At 44.0% G+C, this 18918-nt stretch overlaps 1 protein-coding gene across 2 annotated transcripts in view; it reads left to right on the top strand.

The window, feature by feature from the left end:
• ENPEP (glutamyl aminopeptidase) overlaps positions 1 to 18918 on the top strand; it is a 297126-nt gene that overhangs the window by 57678 nt on the left and 220530 nt on the right. For both annotated transcript variants that reach the window (XM_078676092.1, XM_078676093.1), the window contains exons 2-3: positions 15066 to 15207; positions 18362 to 18493. In XM_078676092.1, the coding sequence (XP_078532218.1) occupies positions 15066 to 15207; positions 18362 to 18493 (274 nt within the window). The remainder of the gene's footprint in view (positions 1 to 15065; positions 15208 to 18361; positions 18494 to 18918) is intronic.

Below are 18918 nucleotides of genomic sequence, written 5' to 3'. Positions count from 1 at the left end.
GCTCTTCGGCTAAGTAAGACGAGCATCGCCCCACTGCTCACTGTGCAGTTAAAACAGGAAAAATAAAATGATAATAACACACAACGTTATTATCATTTTATTTTCCATACTGGCTCAGTGGGATGGGGTGGGGCGGGTCTCGGCTGTTCAGAGCTAGGGGAGTAGTGGTAGGCACTTTCTACGTACGCATGACAGATTGGCCGGCCGTTTTGGGCCAAAACTATACCTGGGAAACTGCCACTAATCACCCATAAATAGTTTACATCAAATCGAGATTCACATTTTACAAGAGGGCTTTGGGAGGGGCGGCCGACCGGAGGGAGGCCTGCTCCTCCTTGGAGGTTTTGGGGCCCGGGGGAGGGGGGGTAACAGCCAGCACTGTAAGTGGGCTGGTTTTGGGCTGGTTGGGATTTTGTCCATGGGCTGGTTGGGCTGGGGTTTGGGCGGTATTTTGGCTAGGGGGCATAATACTGGGCATTTTAGGTCACTGTCCTCCATTTTGGTGGCAGTGACACAGCAGCCGGCTTGGGGACTGTGGGGGTTGTTTTTGCAATTTTCCCACCCGCCCGCCCTTTATGGGTTACAAGATGGGGATGTAAGGAATTTTGGTGTAGAGTTTTGGTTTGGTAGGACAGGCGGACATTTTTTGGGAGCTGGTGCATCAGGGGGGGTTTATGTAAGGGGTTGTTTGTCACTGGGACAGGTGCTGATGTGTTGTTCAGCCTTCAGTGGGGCGGTTTTTCCCTAAGGGCTGGGAGAATTTAGGAGGTCTGTTTTCTGAAGGGAGGGGGGATAAGTGCAACAGGTTATTTAGTTAGGTAGGGAGGCAAGGTTACTTTGGCTAATTGTTCATGTTTTGGTGTTTGGGGAACCATGTTTAGGGGAGGGGGTTGGGGGTCCTGTTAGGAAGTTGTTATTTAGCGAGACGTAGATTTGTACGGCACAGGCCAGGGGATCATTTTGTGAGGTGCACCTCCTTCCAATAAAGCGGCCTTTGTCACACCTTAATCAGAGTCCGTGTTGGTGCTGTCCCCCCACCCCTCACTGGAAAATGAAACCCTAGGTAGATTTTTCAAATTCACATCTGTTTCTGGACAGGGTTCTGATATACTTGTGAGCCAAGTGGGTCAAGTTTTCTGAAATACCAGTGGGGCAAGTAGTTCAGGGGTGTTACCAGATGTGTATACATCACATGCGCAATGTAAAGTCGTGATCATTCGTAACCTAAATTGCACGTCACTGAACTTTCTTTGGGGGCTGATCATGATAATTACACTCGCCAGTGGTGTAACGGTACATGATGTGGACTGCCACCTGCCGAATGTAATCAGGGGACTTGAGTCACTCATATCTCACAGATTTTCATTGGACTTGAACTGAATTGGGGCTCCTCCGATGGGTTGTGGGCCCCCGGCCTACGTTAAGCCCCTGACGCTAGCCTATGTCAAGAAGAGGAAAAAGCATATGTGCTGTTTAACATTCACTGCAGGTCGATTTTTACTGACATATAAATTGGATCCATTTACACCTTTCAGATACCCATCATATTTAACCAGGCAGACATAAATGGTTTTACAACTGCATACATTTATGCCTCTAATGCGTACAATTATGCAGCACTGAACCACAGACCAGAGGTGGGATCTACAGTATGCCCTAGAGTTTGTGAATGCCCACACCCCAGGGTTTTTGACCATTCACAAATGGCTCTCTTACCCATTCCCATTGGTTGGAGCTTTCAAGATGGTGGGGGAATGGTGCACCCCTCGATTTCGTGTGATGTACAGGATGCGTTTCTCCCAGTAGAAAACGTTTTTGTTTCTTTTTCTGTTGGAGAAAAAAAGAAAAAAGTGTGCGGTTTCGTAGCAGGCAGCTACTCTCGGGTGCTGACCATAAAACCCTGAATTATGAAATAGAAAATGTCACAAGATATTCCCAGCAGTATCCCTGGAAAATTGTGACTATTGCAACAGTCCACAAATGTTTTGTGCTTGCCTAAAACTCATGCAGTCCCACTTATGTCAAGGAGTAGACGCACAGATCCAGATTTACCAGTGTATTTAAATGATTCGGGGCCCTGGCTGCTGCAGAGTTAGCAGATAGAAATAAAAGTATTTTCAAGTGCACACGGTTCGAAGAACACTGCAAGTGTAACTCATTGCAGGTAGAAACGTTTTGCAAATGTTGACAGGTCATCCGGCCGACCGGGGGATTGCCCGGTGCCCAAAACGACCAGTCCGGGCCTGCTTCGCCTACTGGTTGCTGTACTCACATAATAAACTGATAAGATTGTATCCCTAATGGTGCAAAAGGCCATAAACGATGTAACGAATAAAGTGATTTTGTCTGCAGCAGAAAACATCGCCATATGTACTTATAATATAATGAAGGAGGGCATGATGGAACATTCTTTGTCGTGAAAATGTTTTTTTTATAGTTATTGACAATTCATATTTACAGGATTGATTTCTCAAAGCAGCAGTTCATTCCAGAATTCATTTGAAATGTGAGAGTCCTAGATATGTTGGATCTCTCTTTAAGGGTCAGTATCTACAAATGTTAAGGGGCTACTAATGACACAATGTAATTACATGCTATTTTGCAGGCTGTTCCTTGATGAAATGCTTTGCTTCCGATAGCCCTATGGTGTAAAGATCAACAAGCCTTACCTTAGCCCCAAGAGACACATTTTGAAACATATTATAAGTATCCCCTTGTAAAACCAGAAGCACATGCATGTAGGTTCGAGCTCTGCAACTTTGTATACTTATACTCTGCAATGTACGGAAACTGTTTTATTCTGTAAATCGAGAGGCCTTTATTGGTAAAATGGTTTCTTGTACTACTCTGCAAGACAAAATTGTTCGTTTTTTGTTTAATAATAATTCCATGCCGGGACACGCGTTGCCTGGTCTGTAGCTTTTCCCGGACATTGCTCCCTCTGAGTCTAGGCAGAAACAGAAATGGGCCTATCAGACAATGCAAATGTGTATACATATTTAAAGACTGCTAGGACTTCATGAAAAACTACAATGTGTTTTGTTAATATGAATTACTTCTAATTGCTGGTCAAAAGGAGGGCACTGTTTGCAAAGTTGTGACCAGTTTATAATACCAGAAAAGACCTCTATGTAGTTTCTGAAAGAACTTCCACTTGGAGTCAGAGGACTCTACGCGAGAGCGGAGGCGTTTGCTACAATAACAGAGAGGGACGTTTCAATCAGCGTGGGATGTTTTGCCACTTTTGCCTTCTAAAGATGTTTTTGCTGAAGAAGACTTGATTAAATACTGAAAACACAAGGACAAGATACCTCATCACATGTAAAGATGATAAAACTGGGATTCTTAAAGGCAGAGAAGCCATTAACATGTGGACATAAGCTGGGAAGAGAAAACAATCTATTCATAAGTTCTGCTGATCCTGCTATATATAGTTCACAAGCCCACTTTGGAAAATCACACAATGCAAATACATTCATAATCCAAAGACAAGGCTTGGACGTCATCTGGATGTCAAGTAAGCCCATCAGAATTCAAGATCTCTCTTAAATTGTGTATTACACAGTGGCATTCGCCACTGCGTAGTTATAGTTAGGATTGGATTGCCATCGATAATGGATTTTACATTTTGCAAATGACTTTGGGGTAGGTAACCAAATAAAAAAAAAAAAAGATTAATCTACCACATCTCCTTCATGGAAAGTTTTGTCAAACAGGGGCAGAGAAATTCCCATTGGAGTTTTAAACAGTGCAACAGCCGAAACGGCTGAATGGAATTAAACTAAATTTAACCCTTCTACTGCGCCCGCGATTTTGCGGAAGTGCGGCACTTCTGCAAAACGGGTGGGGCCGCGACGGCCATTGGCCGACGGCAGCACCAGCGAGGTAGCGTTGCCGTCGGCCAATGGCTGACGGCAGCATGGAAGGGGTTAAGGTTCAGAATGTATAGCTATTTCAGGCAGCAGTAGTAATGCAGGACTTGTAGATCAAAATATAAAATCTGATTGGCAGCCGTCAACATCTATCAATCAAAAGGGGATGAAAGGGGAAGAAAGGCTATCTAGGGCAGCCCCCCACTCAACAAATCTGAAACAAAAAGCCCTATTCAGCCTGCATGCTATAAATCTCAGACTACGTAACTCACGGGGCCATACCTCATATTGGCTCACCAAGCGGCTAGATTAAGCCAGTGCTGTGTTACAGGTCCGGACATGCCTTAAGATATACAAAAAGAATTGTGTACAGGATACAGCACATAAAGAAAATATGTGTGAGAGCAAGGAAAGTACCTCACGGACGTGACACCCGAGGGGGTTCCCGGTCTACAAATGACCGGTCTACCCACTTCTCATCATCGGTTACTTTCCTTGCTGGGAGGATGAAAAAGTGCAAGAAGAATGTGCACAAAACAGAATAGAGAGACAGAGAGGGAGTGTACAAATACACTACCTGGTAGGACAGAGAAAAGTGTTCAAGAAAAGGTTAACAAGTACCTACACCCAACACCGACAAACATAAAATATAAAATGGTGAGGTTTGGCTGGCTGAATCAATTTTATTCTGGTGCTGCCAAGCTTCACCTTCTAAAAAATGGTTAAATTGATACCATTCATTGTTATGACTGGACCGACATGTTTCATTGCCTTGTCATTGGGAATTTCGTCAGGGCGAATGGTTGGGTCTCTATTCTTAATCCTCCATTTTTCATATGGGAACCTTATGCTCGCAAATACTGGATATACCCTCAAGCATCCGAAGGACGGCGTGTCAAAAGATCACAAATCCGTCTTGGGGACTCCTCGATGTGAGTCACCGCTGCCGAGTCCCTCCGGCCCTTCCGACGTCGGAAGTGCCGGAGGGACTCGGCAGCGGTGACTCACATCAAGGAGTCCCCAAGACGGATTCGTGATCTTTTGACACGCCGTCCTGGATATACCATCAAGCATCAGAAGGACGGCGTGTCAAAAGATCACAAATCCGTCTTGGGGACTCCTCGATGTGAGTCACCGCTGCCGAGTCCCTCCGGCACTTCCGACGTCGGAAGTGCCGGAGGGACTCGGCAGCGGTGACTCACATCGAGGAGTCCCCAAGACGGATTTGTGATCTTTTGACACGCCGTCCTTCTGATGCTTGACGGTATATCCAGTATTTGCGAGCATAAGGTTCCCATATGAAAAATGGAGGATTAAGAATAGAGACCCAACCATTTGCCCTGACGAAATTGCCAATGACAAGGCAATGAAACATGTCGGTCCAGTCATAACAATGAATGGTATCAATTTAACCATTTTTTAGAAGGTGAAGCTTGGCAGCACCAGAATAAAATTGATTCAGCCAGCCAAACCTCACCATTTTATATTTTATGTTTGTCGGTGTTGGGTGTAGGTACTTGTTAACCTTTTCTTGAACACTTTTCTCTGTCCTACCAGGTAGTGTATTTGTACACTCCCTCTCTGTCTCTCTATTCTGTTTTGTGCACATTCTTTTTGCACTTTTTCATCCTCCCAGCAAGGAAAGTAACCGATGATGAGAAGTGGGTAGACCGGTCATTTGTAGACCGGGAACCCCCTCGGGTGTCACGTCCGTGAGGTACTTTCCTTGCTCTCACACATATTTTCTTTATGTGCTGTATCCTGTACACAATTCTTTTTGTATATCTTAAGGCGTGTCCGGACCTGTAACACAGCACTGGCTTAATCTAGCCGCTTGGTGAGCCAATATGAGGTATGGCCCGTGAGTTACGTAGTCTGAGATTTATAGCATGCAGGCTGAATAGCCGTCAACATCTACAAAGATGTTTGGCAGACATTTCAGGATGTTGGGACTCAGTCTCTGTGTCATAGGAAGAAAAGGAAAAACATGTAGTGGTTGTGTTAGGGATACTCCGGCTCCCAAGGCGTTGTTGGGGCAATCGAAGTGGGACCTCCTTGGAGTTAAAAACTGGTAATACTGCGGTAAAAATAAAATAAAATAAAATAAAAAAATTGGGGCAGGACTGCACATCATCCCCCAAGGCTGGGCTAGAGCCCATGGGGGAGGGGTTGCACAGTTTTTTTTTATTTTTTTTGCAGTTAGATAGGGTACATACATAGGATCCTCCTCCTGGAGGTAGAAATACCTCCGGGGTCCACCTTTTTCCCAGGGACAGCATGTGTTGTAAGGTGTCCTGGCCCATGACCCTTTCCCTGGGACCCCAAAGCACTTATATGTGGAGGGAGAGTGCCACTAACACTCTCCACATTGCTGTGTGTCCTCCTGTTGTGCAGTGTGCTATCACCGGGGTAGCAGGGCACACACTGCAGATACGCTGAGAAAGAAGATGCTGACTCCCAAGCCAGTACTGTCTATGATGGCAAGCGGGGAGCCAGCTTGACTGCAGTGGCGTAACACAGGCCCCCGTGGTGCTGGGGGGCCACCAAGCTCCAGGGGGCCCCCTCAGCACAGTACTCTGGGCAGAGAGCCCCTGATTGAGTCCGAAGGGGGCCCCTCTATGTACCTTACAGGGGGCCCCCTCAAGTTTTTACAGCATGTGAGTGGACTTCTTGTGTTGCCATTACTTAGGCAGTGGGTGCCAAAGGTGGGATTGGGTCACCAAAAAGAAAAAAAATGGAACATAAGTTGTGTCCTTGCAGCTTCAGTATTGAGGCTATGCAGCTCATTACACTTTCACTGCTCCCACCCATCGGTTCCCCTTAATGACCTGTGTGGGCTGTTTTAATAATATTGTAGTTGTTGTGGTGCCCCAAGGAGGGCAGGGACACCACCACTTAATTATACAATTGTGGTAGTGGGCTGCGGGGTTCACAGCAGCCCCCCCCCCCGAGTTAAAAAAAAAAAAAAACACCGTGGGCCAGATGTACGACCATTCACTTTTGCAAGTTGCATATTGCAATGAATTGCGACTCACCAACGTGAATGTACAACAGTGTCTCAGACACTGTGCAATTCACAATGTTGTTGCAAATTGCATGCCTCATTAATATTTATGAGGCAAGCGCAATTTGCAACCCCATTGGCAATGGGTGGCACTCCCAGGGATGGTGGCCTGCTGGGGTCAGCAGACCACCATGTCTGTGGCTGCTTTTGAAATAAAACAGTGTTTGATTTTTTTTTAAATGCAGCCCATTTTCCTGTGATGAAAAAAGGATGCATTTAAAAAAGAAAAATGAAACTTTTCAGTTTAATTTTTTAAGGGCAGGCAGTGGTCCCTGGGACCACTGCCTACTCTTAAAAAATATTTTCGCACCCATTCACAAAGGGGAAGGAGTTCCCTGGGGACCACTTCCCATTTGTGAGTGGTTTACTACCTACTTGAAGTAGGTGGTAAACTGCAAATGTTTTGCAACCACAAAAGCGGTCGCAAAACAATCATACATTGCTGTTAGACTCGCTATTAGGAAGGGACAGCCGCGGCCGGTAGGGGATTACCTGCCGGGGCGGTGACCCCCCTTCTCAATAGTGCGTCGCAAACCATATTTTGCGAGTCGGTAATAGGTTATCAACTCCCAAAATATGGTTTGTGCATGGGTTAGATAAATTTTGCAGTCGCAAACGGGCTGAATTCCAATTTGTGACTGCAAAAAAAACGTTGTCAATCTGCGCCTGTATGTCTCTTGGGTCACTGAATGCATGATACCGGGAGAGCTTTCTATTTCTTAAGCACTCTATGCTGGAGATTTCTGTTCTTCAGCAGGAGTTGAGGGATCCTATGGCTGCATTTTGTGGCTCTGAGGGTGTTAAAGAAAGAATCAAACACATCTTTATCTTTTTTGTAATGAAATACTTCACTTTGATGTTTTATGACAAAAATTATAATTTTGATGTGTTTATTAATAAGAAATATATTCGATTATTGTAGTGGCTTTTTGACAAAACCAATAGGTGTCCTTTATGTTGAGGTGTAGACCCCCTGATAAAGCCAATAGGACTATCTTTTATGCTTTGGTTCTTTCACACTTTGACACAACCAGCAGTTCTGCGCCACTTAAAATGACATCTCTTTATATTGTTAGATTAAATAAAATAAATTGTCAGAAAATCACTGAAAAAAAGCAAAGTTTAAAGTGATGTTGAAGTTAGGTATGGTAATGACATCTTACTTTACACAAAAAAAAATCAGAAATTCACTGATTAAAAAATCAGAGTATCGTTATAGTGAAAAAGTCAGCTGAAGCTCTGAAAACCACTGGAACTCGCACCCTTGCCATGAACTGCTTATGAACTCTCATGTGACATAACTCATGACATGTACTACTACATCATTGATAAAAATCAATGATCACATCTGAAATATCTTCATTTATGACGACACAGTGCACGGCAAGATGCGCATTATAGTTACTTCAGTTAACTATAACTTATGATGAATTTCAGTGTTTTTTAGAATTTAAAATGTGACATTGTAAATTACATTTTCACCTAACTATAATGTCACTTTTAACCTTTGTCATTAGCAGTGAGTATGAATTAGTTTCAGTCACAAAGTTCAGCCCATTCTTCACAATTATCGAGGTGTATGCCGATTTTAATTCTGGCATTTAGTATACACGATTTGCATATTGGCTAAAAGTAATCAATTATGCAAAATATCACTTCTCTTTAGAAGATACGTATTAAGCTTTTGTCATTTCTTCAGAGCATGGTCCGTTCTTGTCCTTTTACTTCCTCACTAGAGTGAGAATTTGTTGCAGTGTTATTGGTGTGACAAAGTATACATACATATTCCCTTCTCTGAGGGGTAATTACATTTTTTTGTTAAATCAGTAGGTTTTCTGCAAAGAGATCTGCTACACTACAGTGTCTTCTATACACGTTCGAAAAACTGATAAATTCATATTTCTGATGCATGAATACATTTATGTTCTGGTTTTTGGCTGCATATTTTTTAATCAATGTGTGGATTGCTGTATATAAATAAAATATGTTGTGGAAGTTGCAACCATCTGGGCTGGCTTTAGCGTTGGCGATGCCTGGTGAAACACTACTTGTTGTCCTTCACCCCCACAATGGCCTCCTTCTTCATGGATTTACACCCTACCACCCTCCAAATTTATCACTCATCTCTCCTTAGCCGTTTTCTCACATGCATTTATTTTATAGCGTTACTCATCCCAATATAGAGTGTCAGAGCGCTTTATATCACAGACATAATATTGAGAGACAGTGCGTCATACAAGCGTGTAAATCAATGTATAGAAAATATTACTGAAGATAATGAGGACTTCAAGATGAAGGAGTCACATGTCATCCATATTTGTAGGATTTATATGCTAAGGGTGCTTGCTTGGTCCGGAGAATATAAGGGCGCAGATTTACTATGTTTTCATGCAGTGTAGAAACCAAAATTGCTGCGCTGCGTGAAAAAGAGAGAGCACAACAGCACCATAGGTACTGAGATATGGTGCTATTGCTCTCTCCTGCAGTGCTGGCATACCTTAGGCTGGCTGCGGCCAAGGCATACACCATTGTACAATGGTGCAAGTTTTGTGTGTGTACCCCTCCAGCAAAAGCTTCTATCGTCTGACAAAGTTTAACACTTCACCACTTTGCAAGAGTGCCATACCGTACAGCATGCATGCAAAGTTGAAAAGGTTTGGAGAAAATATATATTTTCTCCAACATTACACCGGCCTCAATGAGGTGAAATTTTTTACGCGAATCCCTTTTTAGCAATTTTAGAATAGCAAAGGATTTTTGGAAAAACAAGGGGGCAAATTTACAAGCCCCTTGCCACACATTTAGGCCGCCGTTGCGTCACTTCTGTGATGCAGCGCGGCGTAAACCATGCGCCACGTTGCGCCTTATTTACAACGTGACGCATCTAGGGAGATGCGTCATGTTGTAAAGCCCTGCGCCACATAAAACCTGCGGTAGGTTTCATGTGGGCGTTCCGGCGCAGGGTGGGCGTACCATTGCAGGAACGCCTCGTAAAAGTGACGCAGTGAAATCTACAAGATTTCACTGAGCCACTTTTACGTCCATGCTGCGTCAATACCCTGCGCCTGCTTGAAGCAGGCGCAAGGAGTGACGCAGCATGTTAGGCATAGGGCACCGCTGAGCATTGCGCTTGCGACATGACTCCAGCAATGTGCCGCCTTTACGTCACAGTATACGACACGCATCGCCTTATCATTTCGCCACGGTGTGCCGCATTGTAAATGCGACGCATTTGTGGTGGCCCAGGGAGTGAATTGCGTGCCTTATCTGTTCTGGGGCATCCCTGCTGATTCGCAGAGATGCGCCAGAACTCGTAAATCTGACCCACGGTTCTAAACGTTTGCTTGCAATATGCATGCAGGGTTTTGATGCCAGGCCATAGCTCAATGCTAGAAGGATTGTTACTTATGAACTCCAAGCAACACAAGGATCTCTGTAACAAAAGCAGTAGCCCACTGAGCTATTTACATAAAATACAAATCTGTCATCTGCATGTTAAACGTGCTTAACGGCGGGTCCATTAACCCTTTAAATTAATTTATCAAGAATCAAAGTGGTTTTCAAAATAGAAGCATGTTAATGCTCTTTATGCTTGGGTTTCTTTATCCTGGTCATAAGTTGAAACATTTAGCCGATTCGTCATCTCAGTGCCATACAGCTTCTCTACTCCCTTTGATGATGTATCCTACCTGGGTCTAATGAAAAGAGAAGATTAGTTACAGGTTGTCTATGACACGGCACCACTCCTGTTGTTCCTTTAGATAGGATTAAGCATTAGAATCACACACGTCAGAGTCTTCTTGACATATAACTTGGACCAATAGCATTAGTAAGAAAATGTGGTCAAAAAGATGGCAAGTATGTGCGGAAATTCTGACAATCTGCTAACAACCAACTCATAGCAGATATTATGGAATCCATGCCGTCCTGGGGCTATTGCATGGCCTCATGCTTCATAATCTTTGCTAGGGAAAGATAGGTTGGATATTAGACATTGGTTTGTCAGTGTGTTAGAGAATGTTATCAGACTTTTTAATCTGTGGAATTATTTCAAATGGTTTAGATCCACTGGAACCAATCTCAAGTGAAAGGAGATGCTTATTAGCTTTGAAGAAAAGGTATCAATATGATAATTAGCAGTGGCTGTGGACCAGCCCTTGGTTGACACATTATATACTTTTATCTCAAATTCTGAATAGAGGACTTAAAGGAGGAGCGTTGGTGTGAATGTGGTAAGGAATTCTAGCAGGTTTCCTGGTTATTGCCCCATATTTTAATGATCTGCACCTTGTTTTCTTTCAGCATTGTTCCTACTTACGTCCTTCCCTTTTTCATAATAACTTTTTCTGGACTGAACCATTTGTTAACTGCCTTTTTTCTGATTTGTTTTTTCAGTCATGCTTGGGTACAGTTTTGAGTGTTTGTGTGAGTGTCCAGAAGTTGTATAACGTGCATTCCAGCAAGTGATGGGCACACAATTCCTTGAAGACCTCTCCGAATGTGATTATCTTTTCTTTACTTTTGTATTTGTTTGACAAAAGTGCACTGAACTGGGCTCCAAGTTGTTATCCACTTGAGAAAATTGGCTTGTTCTTAGATGCGTCAACAGAGAAAAGAATATTGCCCATAATAAGGATCGCCTCTGCGGCGGCTTGAGTGGAAAAGGCCAGATGGTTGTGTACAAAGGGTATCTTTGCAAGGATGTGAGATCCAGGTCTGGTTGACAATGTCAGGTTGGAATGAAGTTTCTTCTTTTAGCAGGGCTCAGTGACTGCTCGCAGACCTATATCATTGTCTGATCATCTTGTTTTATCAACATTGACTCGAGAACTCACTCATTGACACAGGACAATGATCTCATGCTTTCCCTTACCTACTGCTTGCTCCCTTTAAATATCAGTCCTCTTTAACTTTGGGATACTTAATTTACTTCATTGTGTCACACTATGTCTAGCGTTTTGTGTATTTCTGCAGCCTCACTGGACCTGCTTGACATAATGGTTAATGGTAACTCGCCAATCCAATACATGAATTTAGTTTTTGTTTAAATTAATATTTTGTTGCTAAATGGTTACATTGTAACACGGAATCTCCTGACCCTGAGTATGTTCTGAAACTGACAGCTTTGCAAGATGGGGAAAGTAGTCATCTGCTCAGTCTGGTGCCAGTAAAGAAATGACAGCGGGGGGAGATTTGGAAATAACTGCTGATGCGGGATCCTGTCTTAAATAAAGAGAGACGGATAACTGTCAACAATCATCCATGTATTACAAGAAGTGCGCACATTTGCCAAGCAACCAGCACCGGTAGAGTGAGTTTATAATCCTCCTCGCTTTCCGTGGCTCGGGCAATGTTTTATTATGGCACTTGATGCCGGATAGCAACTAAGATGGCTGCTGCATGCTAATTAAGTGTGTACTAGGGATTGCCTCCGCGGCATCGCATGGTCAGCGACTAGCTGCCGCCTCCCCCCCAAACCGGCACCCAACACCCAGAAACGTGGACACGAGTCGTCTTTACTTTTTGGAAGGCGGGCGCTAGTCGCCCGGCCGTATTTATTAAAGTATGAAATTAAAAAAGGTTTTTTAATTGCATGATCAACAATTTATACAAAAATCAGCAGGACATTCGATACAAAATTATTGTCAACAAGTCTGAGAGCCTGACCTTAACAAAACTCTAATACATGTTGTTTCCTAACCGAGTCTAAACATCCTCATCTTGATTTTTGTACATTTCTGGCCATATGGCAGGGTCACTACCGGTGTCAGGTCCTACAAGCTGCGTCTCCCCATGAGACGTGCGCATGCGCAGTGTTACCCCGGGAATTGCCCGGTCTACGCCCTGAACTCCATTTACCCACTGAAGGAGGGCCCTTACTCTGCGCCAGCCGGTGACGTCATGAGTATACGCGCGCGGGGTGGCTACCAGCCTAAGGAAAGCGTGAACTACTCCTACCCGCGCTCCTTTGCTTTGCAGCATCCATTACCTTGCCCCTGGAGTTTTAGGAGTGGCCCGCAGGCCCCTCCCCCTGGGCGGGAACCTCCATAGGATGATGCCCGCCCCCTCAGACCTCAAATATGTGCTCACCGATAATGACCTTACCGCATGCCCCATACCTAATAAATACGACGACCTATGGGAAAAAACTCTAAAGGACAGCTACACTGGCTAATAAATAACAGTATCACCGTACAGCTACAAAGGGAAAAAAGGCCTAAAGACACTTGGCATCAAAGAAAATTACTTCACACACAGTTTGCTAAAAAGGGGAAAAAATTCCTAAACAAAGTATCAACAAAATATACCAACATATCCATTTCTACTACCATGTAACACATGTGGACAGTACCTTCAACAACTTACCATTAAACCAGGCATAATGAATGCCACAACACTTTTGTTCCAAGGGATGGTGGGTGGGAAAACAAAGAAGCCCCGAGCGCGGGGCACCGTATTGTGAGGGAGCGTCCAGGGACAAGGGGGTCTCCTGGGCGCTCCCTACCTCTTTATTCCCGAGGGGCCAGGCGGGGGTGGGGCACGCCCCCCCGGCCCGCCCCTCCTGTAGCCCGCCCCCCCTGACCCGGACCTTCTACCTTGTATCCGGGTCAGGGAGGCCGCCGGCCAATCAGTGGTGGGTCGCGCCCCCCAGGGCCCGCCCCCACCACCGAGAGGCAACAATGGGGAAAGGGGGGGCGACGGTCGCCGCGCCGCCATGCGTGCGGGGGGCCGAGGGCCCCCCCTTTTCATTAGGATGGTGGTGGAGCGCCTTTGACTTGCAAGTGGTGCTCAGTTGCTGAACACATTTTGGATTGCAACGAAGAATTGCAATAGCCATCATCTGGTTCACTCTGAGGCTGCTATCAGTGATCGAGATGTGTTATCAGTAGACTTCAGAACCTTTCAACCTGCAGTGGCTGTTAGGGTGAGTCAACGAGTTTATAGTACAGGGAAGGATCACGAGCAACTAGAGCCAGGATGGCAGCGAGGCGGATACTGGAGACATAAAATGGGACCTCAGTCTGGTAGATACAGATAACTGCCAACACGAAATGGTTTGCATAGTGTAAGTTTGGGGTGAGCAGCTAGGTCTCAGGCACTCCTGTGGACAGGCTTTGTCGGCTGATGATACCGTGGCGGGAAATGTAGGCTCCCATGTGAGGTGGGCTTTACAGTAGGAGCTATGGCAAGGATATGTGCCCTCAGGAAGCTGCAATGGTGATCAGAATAGTGCTCACCAATAAAATGCTTCCGAAAGCAGCCCTAGTCATCCCGTGACATCCCGGATGTGACAAACAGCAGAAAAGAATCCGAAAAGAGGAAAAGAGAAATATCGGACCGGGAGCACAGGGCATGGCTACGTGTCCCCACCTAGCCTTGGAAAGCCCCAGTCTTGGGGGTTGGGGGTTCAAGGCTTGAAGTAAGTGGAGGCAGATATTGACTTGGGCACCAGAGGGCAGGCCCTTTTTTGTTGATTGTACAGTTTAACAGAAACATAATCAGCCACATAAAAAAGCTCAACCGTATGTGTTAAGCTTTGTGTTCATGTAGCCTCAAAACGATAAATTGGTGCTTGGCTTCCATTATATATTTAGGGATACTTCATAGTTTTTACCGAAGCTGTGCTTTCAGAAACATATGAATACACCGTAAGAACCAATAACCTCGTTCCCTCCGCATCTCGTCTATACCTTCCTATCAGACTTGAAAATGGCTGTCATCATTTGCAACACTGCCCATGCATTGCAAATCTTTGTGCCAGAGAAGCGATGTGAATGCTTTCTGTCATTGATGTCATCACTCAGCTGAGTTTGCGGTTGTTTTTTTGAATCTGCAATAGAATTTCTTAACTCGTGCAATTCCAGAACAGACAATCGTGTTGCCAGCCACTTTGATTAAAGATGGTGGCTATAAACTTAATTTGTTTTCGCTCTGGCTTAAGCTTTTTTCCACGATAGAGCCTTTAACTGAGTGGGTGTCTCCATGTTTATTGATTGTACTGTGTTCCTGTTTGCTATCACTCTCGTTTTTTTAAAGCTATTACATATACTTCACAGAACGTAGACCAGAAAGAGTCACTCTACACATGTGGCTGCTATTTCTAATGCTGTCTTCCATTCATTTCTAAGGAACATAGCCGCTACTGACCACGAGCCCACGGATGCAAGGAAGTCATTTCCCTGTTTTGACGAGCCTAACAAAAAGTCGACCTACAACATCACAATAATGCATGACAACTCCTACCACGCAATCTCGAACATGCCCGTGGAGGTAAGACTATGGTTAGAATTATTCTATGTTTGATTCCGCGTATAATTTTTAAGGCTCGTGCTGTGGTAGTAGTTCTGCATCCAAAATAACGTTTGTTATCAAACCTGGTATCTACGTCAGTTTAACATGCCTCTTGGGAAATGCAAAATAGATTCTCAACATGTCCCTTCCCACCACACACCTCTAAGTAAATTACGTGGACATCTGTCAAATGTAGCACTGTATAAATACAGCCATAAAAATATATATAACTCAAAATTAATATTCAGAGTCGTCATGGGCTATGTTATGCGCTTAGAATGTCCTCTGGGGAGAGTATAGTGGCCTCGTTTATTTTTCACCTGTACTGTGGAAACTGTAGGAATGTCCTAGCAATCTTTTCATGAACTAAAGAGTGAATTTCAGAATCTGAAGACCTGTATTTATAATTTCACCACATGGATACATCTGCCTTTCAGTGCATAGCATAGACATATGAGCGTCAACTCTATTCGTATAGTCAAGGTAGACCATATTACACATGAACAAAAGTGTTAGCGTAGAACATTTTCTTGGTTATTACTACTACGTTGTTTTGTGGAAAACAACAGGCATTACCACCACTAGTATCTCCAAAATTAACTGCCTCTTCATCTATATATGAAGGCATTTTCTTCCCTGACATCCACCTCCCTGTTAAGTTTGCCACTGTTTTGCCCTCGTTTCAAGGGTCTGCACCCGTACAGAAGTTAGATACTCCAATAATGGACGCCCTTCTCCCTCCAACAGGTTTTGATTATTTAGCCAGTAGCTAATTTGTGAGGTAAATCTGTATCCAGTACATGGTCCAGAACCGTATACTGGAAGATACTTTGTACGTGTGATGTATGTCTACCTGTACACAAAAAAACGAATAACATTGTTTTAAAAAATGAAGGCATTTTCTTAATTATCAATGTGGGTTAAGTGAGGCACAGTGATATGGCCTCCAGTTGCAATATACCAGAAGAGGATGTGTTTTGAAAATGGGTGTCCAGAAACTAGTCATCCTTCCTGTTGGGCACGCAGCAGCATCAACCCTCCCATTTACCTTAAGCCCTGATTATGCCATCAGCTGTAACTAAGATATGCAAGTGTGTGTAGCATGGAAGAATTCCTAGTATTCCAAATACTGCAGCATACATCTGTACTATTTATTAAGGGTGCTTCATTCTGATTATGGTTCTTGCTCTTGCCACCATGATGTGCCTAGTCTGTGGGACTGGAATAAAGCAAATCATTAGGTTGGAACCCGTCCCACTTCAGGGATCCTTCTTTTACCCCTGGAAAAACTGTTGACCAGTAGAACCTAAACTGACAAAGGCAATAGTTTGGGTTTTGTAATAGATTTTTACTAAGCTTTACTAACACAAACAGAACTAAATCAACGCAAGCAGCACAAATACAGTGCAGGCTTGCCTGACACAAAGCGTAGGCGTGGGATGTGCAGCAGCAGGTCAAACGCCTCTCAACTACCAGCACAGCTGCAACACTTGGAACATCTGGATAGGTCCCTGTATGTACCCACCTAAAGACATTTGCTGCAATTACACAGCACCAGTTCATATTATGAATTCTCATAGTGGAACAGCTGAAAATGTGAAAATAATATTGGACACAGACTCAGCAAAATGGATGTAGGGTTGCAGCGAGAGGTCATGGTACAATTGTACAGCGTGCATATCACTTCCAATGCTTCAGTGGAGTTTTGTTTATAGTTCTCAATGGTTCATGTCTGAAGTATTGTGCTAGATTTTGAGTGCTCACCTGGACCAGTTCTCCTACCTATAAATAGCAACACTGCCATGTTGGAACCTAATCTACTGGTCACTCATATTCCTATTGGTAAATAAAGCCCTGTCTGAAGTGTTCTGTCCTGTTTTCTGGCTTGTGTCTTGGTGGGTGGGGGATGTGTTTATCCCTGTAATATTGTTTCCAACTCTGGAGGTGATCGGTTAGTCAGGAGTATTTTGCCACGTGCTGCATGCACCATTGTCTCGTGGTGAATGAATGCAAGGGGGTGGTGGACAGAACTGACTGATGACAGAGGGTGAACGGCTGGAATGCAAACAGATGGATTATGGATGGTAAAGGGTAATTCATGGTGAATGGATTAGTAACGCCAAATAAATGATGGATGGATGATGAATGTTCATTTCAACAGCATTGCCCCCATCATTGCACACCCGAACCTCTTGATAAAAAATGTCAGAGAAAGTGTATTGTTTCATGAGCCAACAAATCAGAAAGCCTTAAGTGTAGGATAATTAATCACCGCCATAACTATCTAGAGCCCTCAGATGTCAATACCCACAATCTGGGCTTCACTGTAAATGAGAAAAAGCCTAATGTATATTGTTAATAATTACTGGTGCCGGCGTACACCCTTAAATCACCACCTTCTAAGTCAATCAAACGTAGTAGCATTCCAAAGACACAGCCCATTGGTCCAACTACACACCAAAGACATTTGCTAAATGGTCACACCTTAGAAACAAAAAACTCTGTCTTGTTAAAATAAAATAAAATGTATACCTTATTGCACATCGCACAGCCGCACACACACAAAATGGAGGGGATCCATAGCTGTGCAGTGGGAGTGATGAGACTTAAGGAATGCAATAAACTGGACCAGAGTAGTAGTCTTCATCCAAGCTGCGGCTGCTGCATGCCAATCCTGAGGTTTGGTGGTGAAGGGTCAGTTAAGTGGCATCCCCATGGAAAGTGCCTCTCAGGCATGGCCAGTGCTGTGTGGTCCAGTGAGCTTGTGTGTGGCACAATAACGTCAGCTTGCAGATACACTGCTGCCTGCTCATCGCTCCTTCTCCTTAAGGCTTCATCACTTTATAACCTCCTTCTCCAACCCCAGATTCTGTCGCATAGATGATGGAGCACTTTGGGGGGCAACGATTTCAGCTATTCATGCGTGGAACAACTGCATAAAGAGGAGCCATACGCCACCATAGCACACATGTATATTAAATGCAAGGTAATGGATGCTCCTCTGTGGTAAATCCATTTCAAGCCACTGCAGTAGTTTTCCACTAGTTGCTCTTAAGTGCCATTACAGTGAAATGTAAAGCTTCAACCCCATGTTTCCCCTGCAGCATGTCTAACGTATTTGTTGTCTCTGCAGAGCACTGTCGAAGTTCTCCGTGGGTGGAATAAAACAACCTTTCAACAATCTGTCCCGATGAGCACATATCTGGTGTGCTTTGCTGTGCATCAGTTTATACCCGAACTAAGGATGTCAAAAAGCGGGATTCCTGTAAGTGATGAATTTTGTTAATTAATAATGTGTGTACAGTGTACTTGACAAGAAAACAAAATGGCAGCTTTTCATTACGATGTCCAGTGTCCTTTTTGACAAGTCTATCAGTGTGAAATGCCAATAACGAACTACAAAAAACAATTCAGTTAGGGGGTGTTTCACCCAAATAGCCAATCAGCCAGAGTGTATCACGTTTGCATTAGCTTGTGACGAAAAACGGAATCACGGGACATGCTATTGAGTACATATTTTAAATATATATCATCAGTGCATACACTGCATGATAAAGTAAGCAGCTGTGAAGTCTCTTCACTGTACAGTAGGACATAGCTGTGAATGCACCAAGCGGCTGCACTCTGTAGCATCACAAGCATACACTCCTGTAATCCCATTTCAACGTTTTTGTGAGGATTCGAATTAAC

The sequence above is a fragment of the Lissotriton helveticus genome, chromosome 2_1, assembly GCF_964261635.1.
Source record: "Lissotriton helveticus chromosome 2_1, aLisHel1.1, whole genome shotgun sequence".
Classification (NCBI taxonomy): Eukaryota; Metazoa; Chordata; class Amphibia; order Caudata; family Salamandridae; genus Lissotriton; species Lissotriton helveticus.
This window is presented reverse-complemented; position numbering and strand designations above follow the sequence as displayed.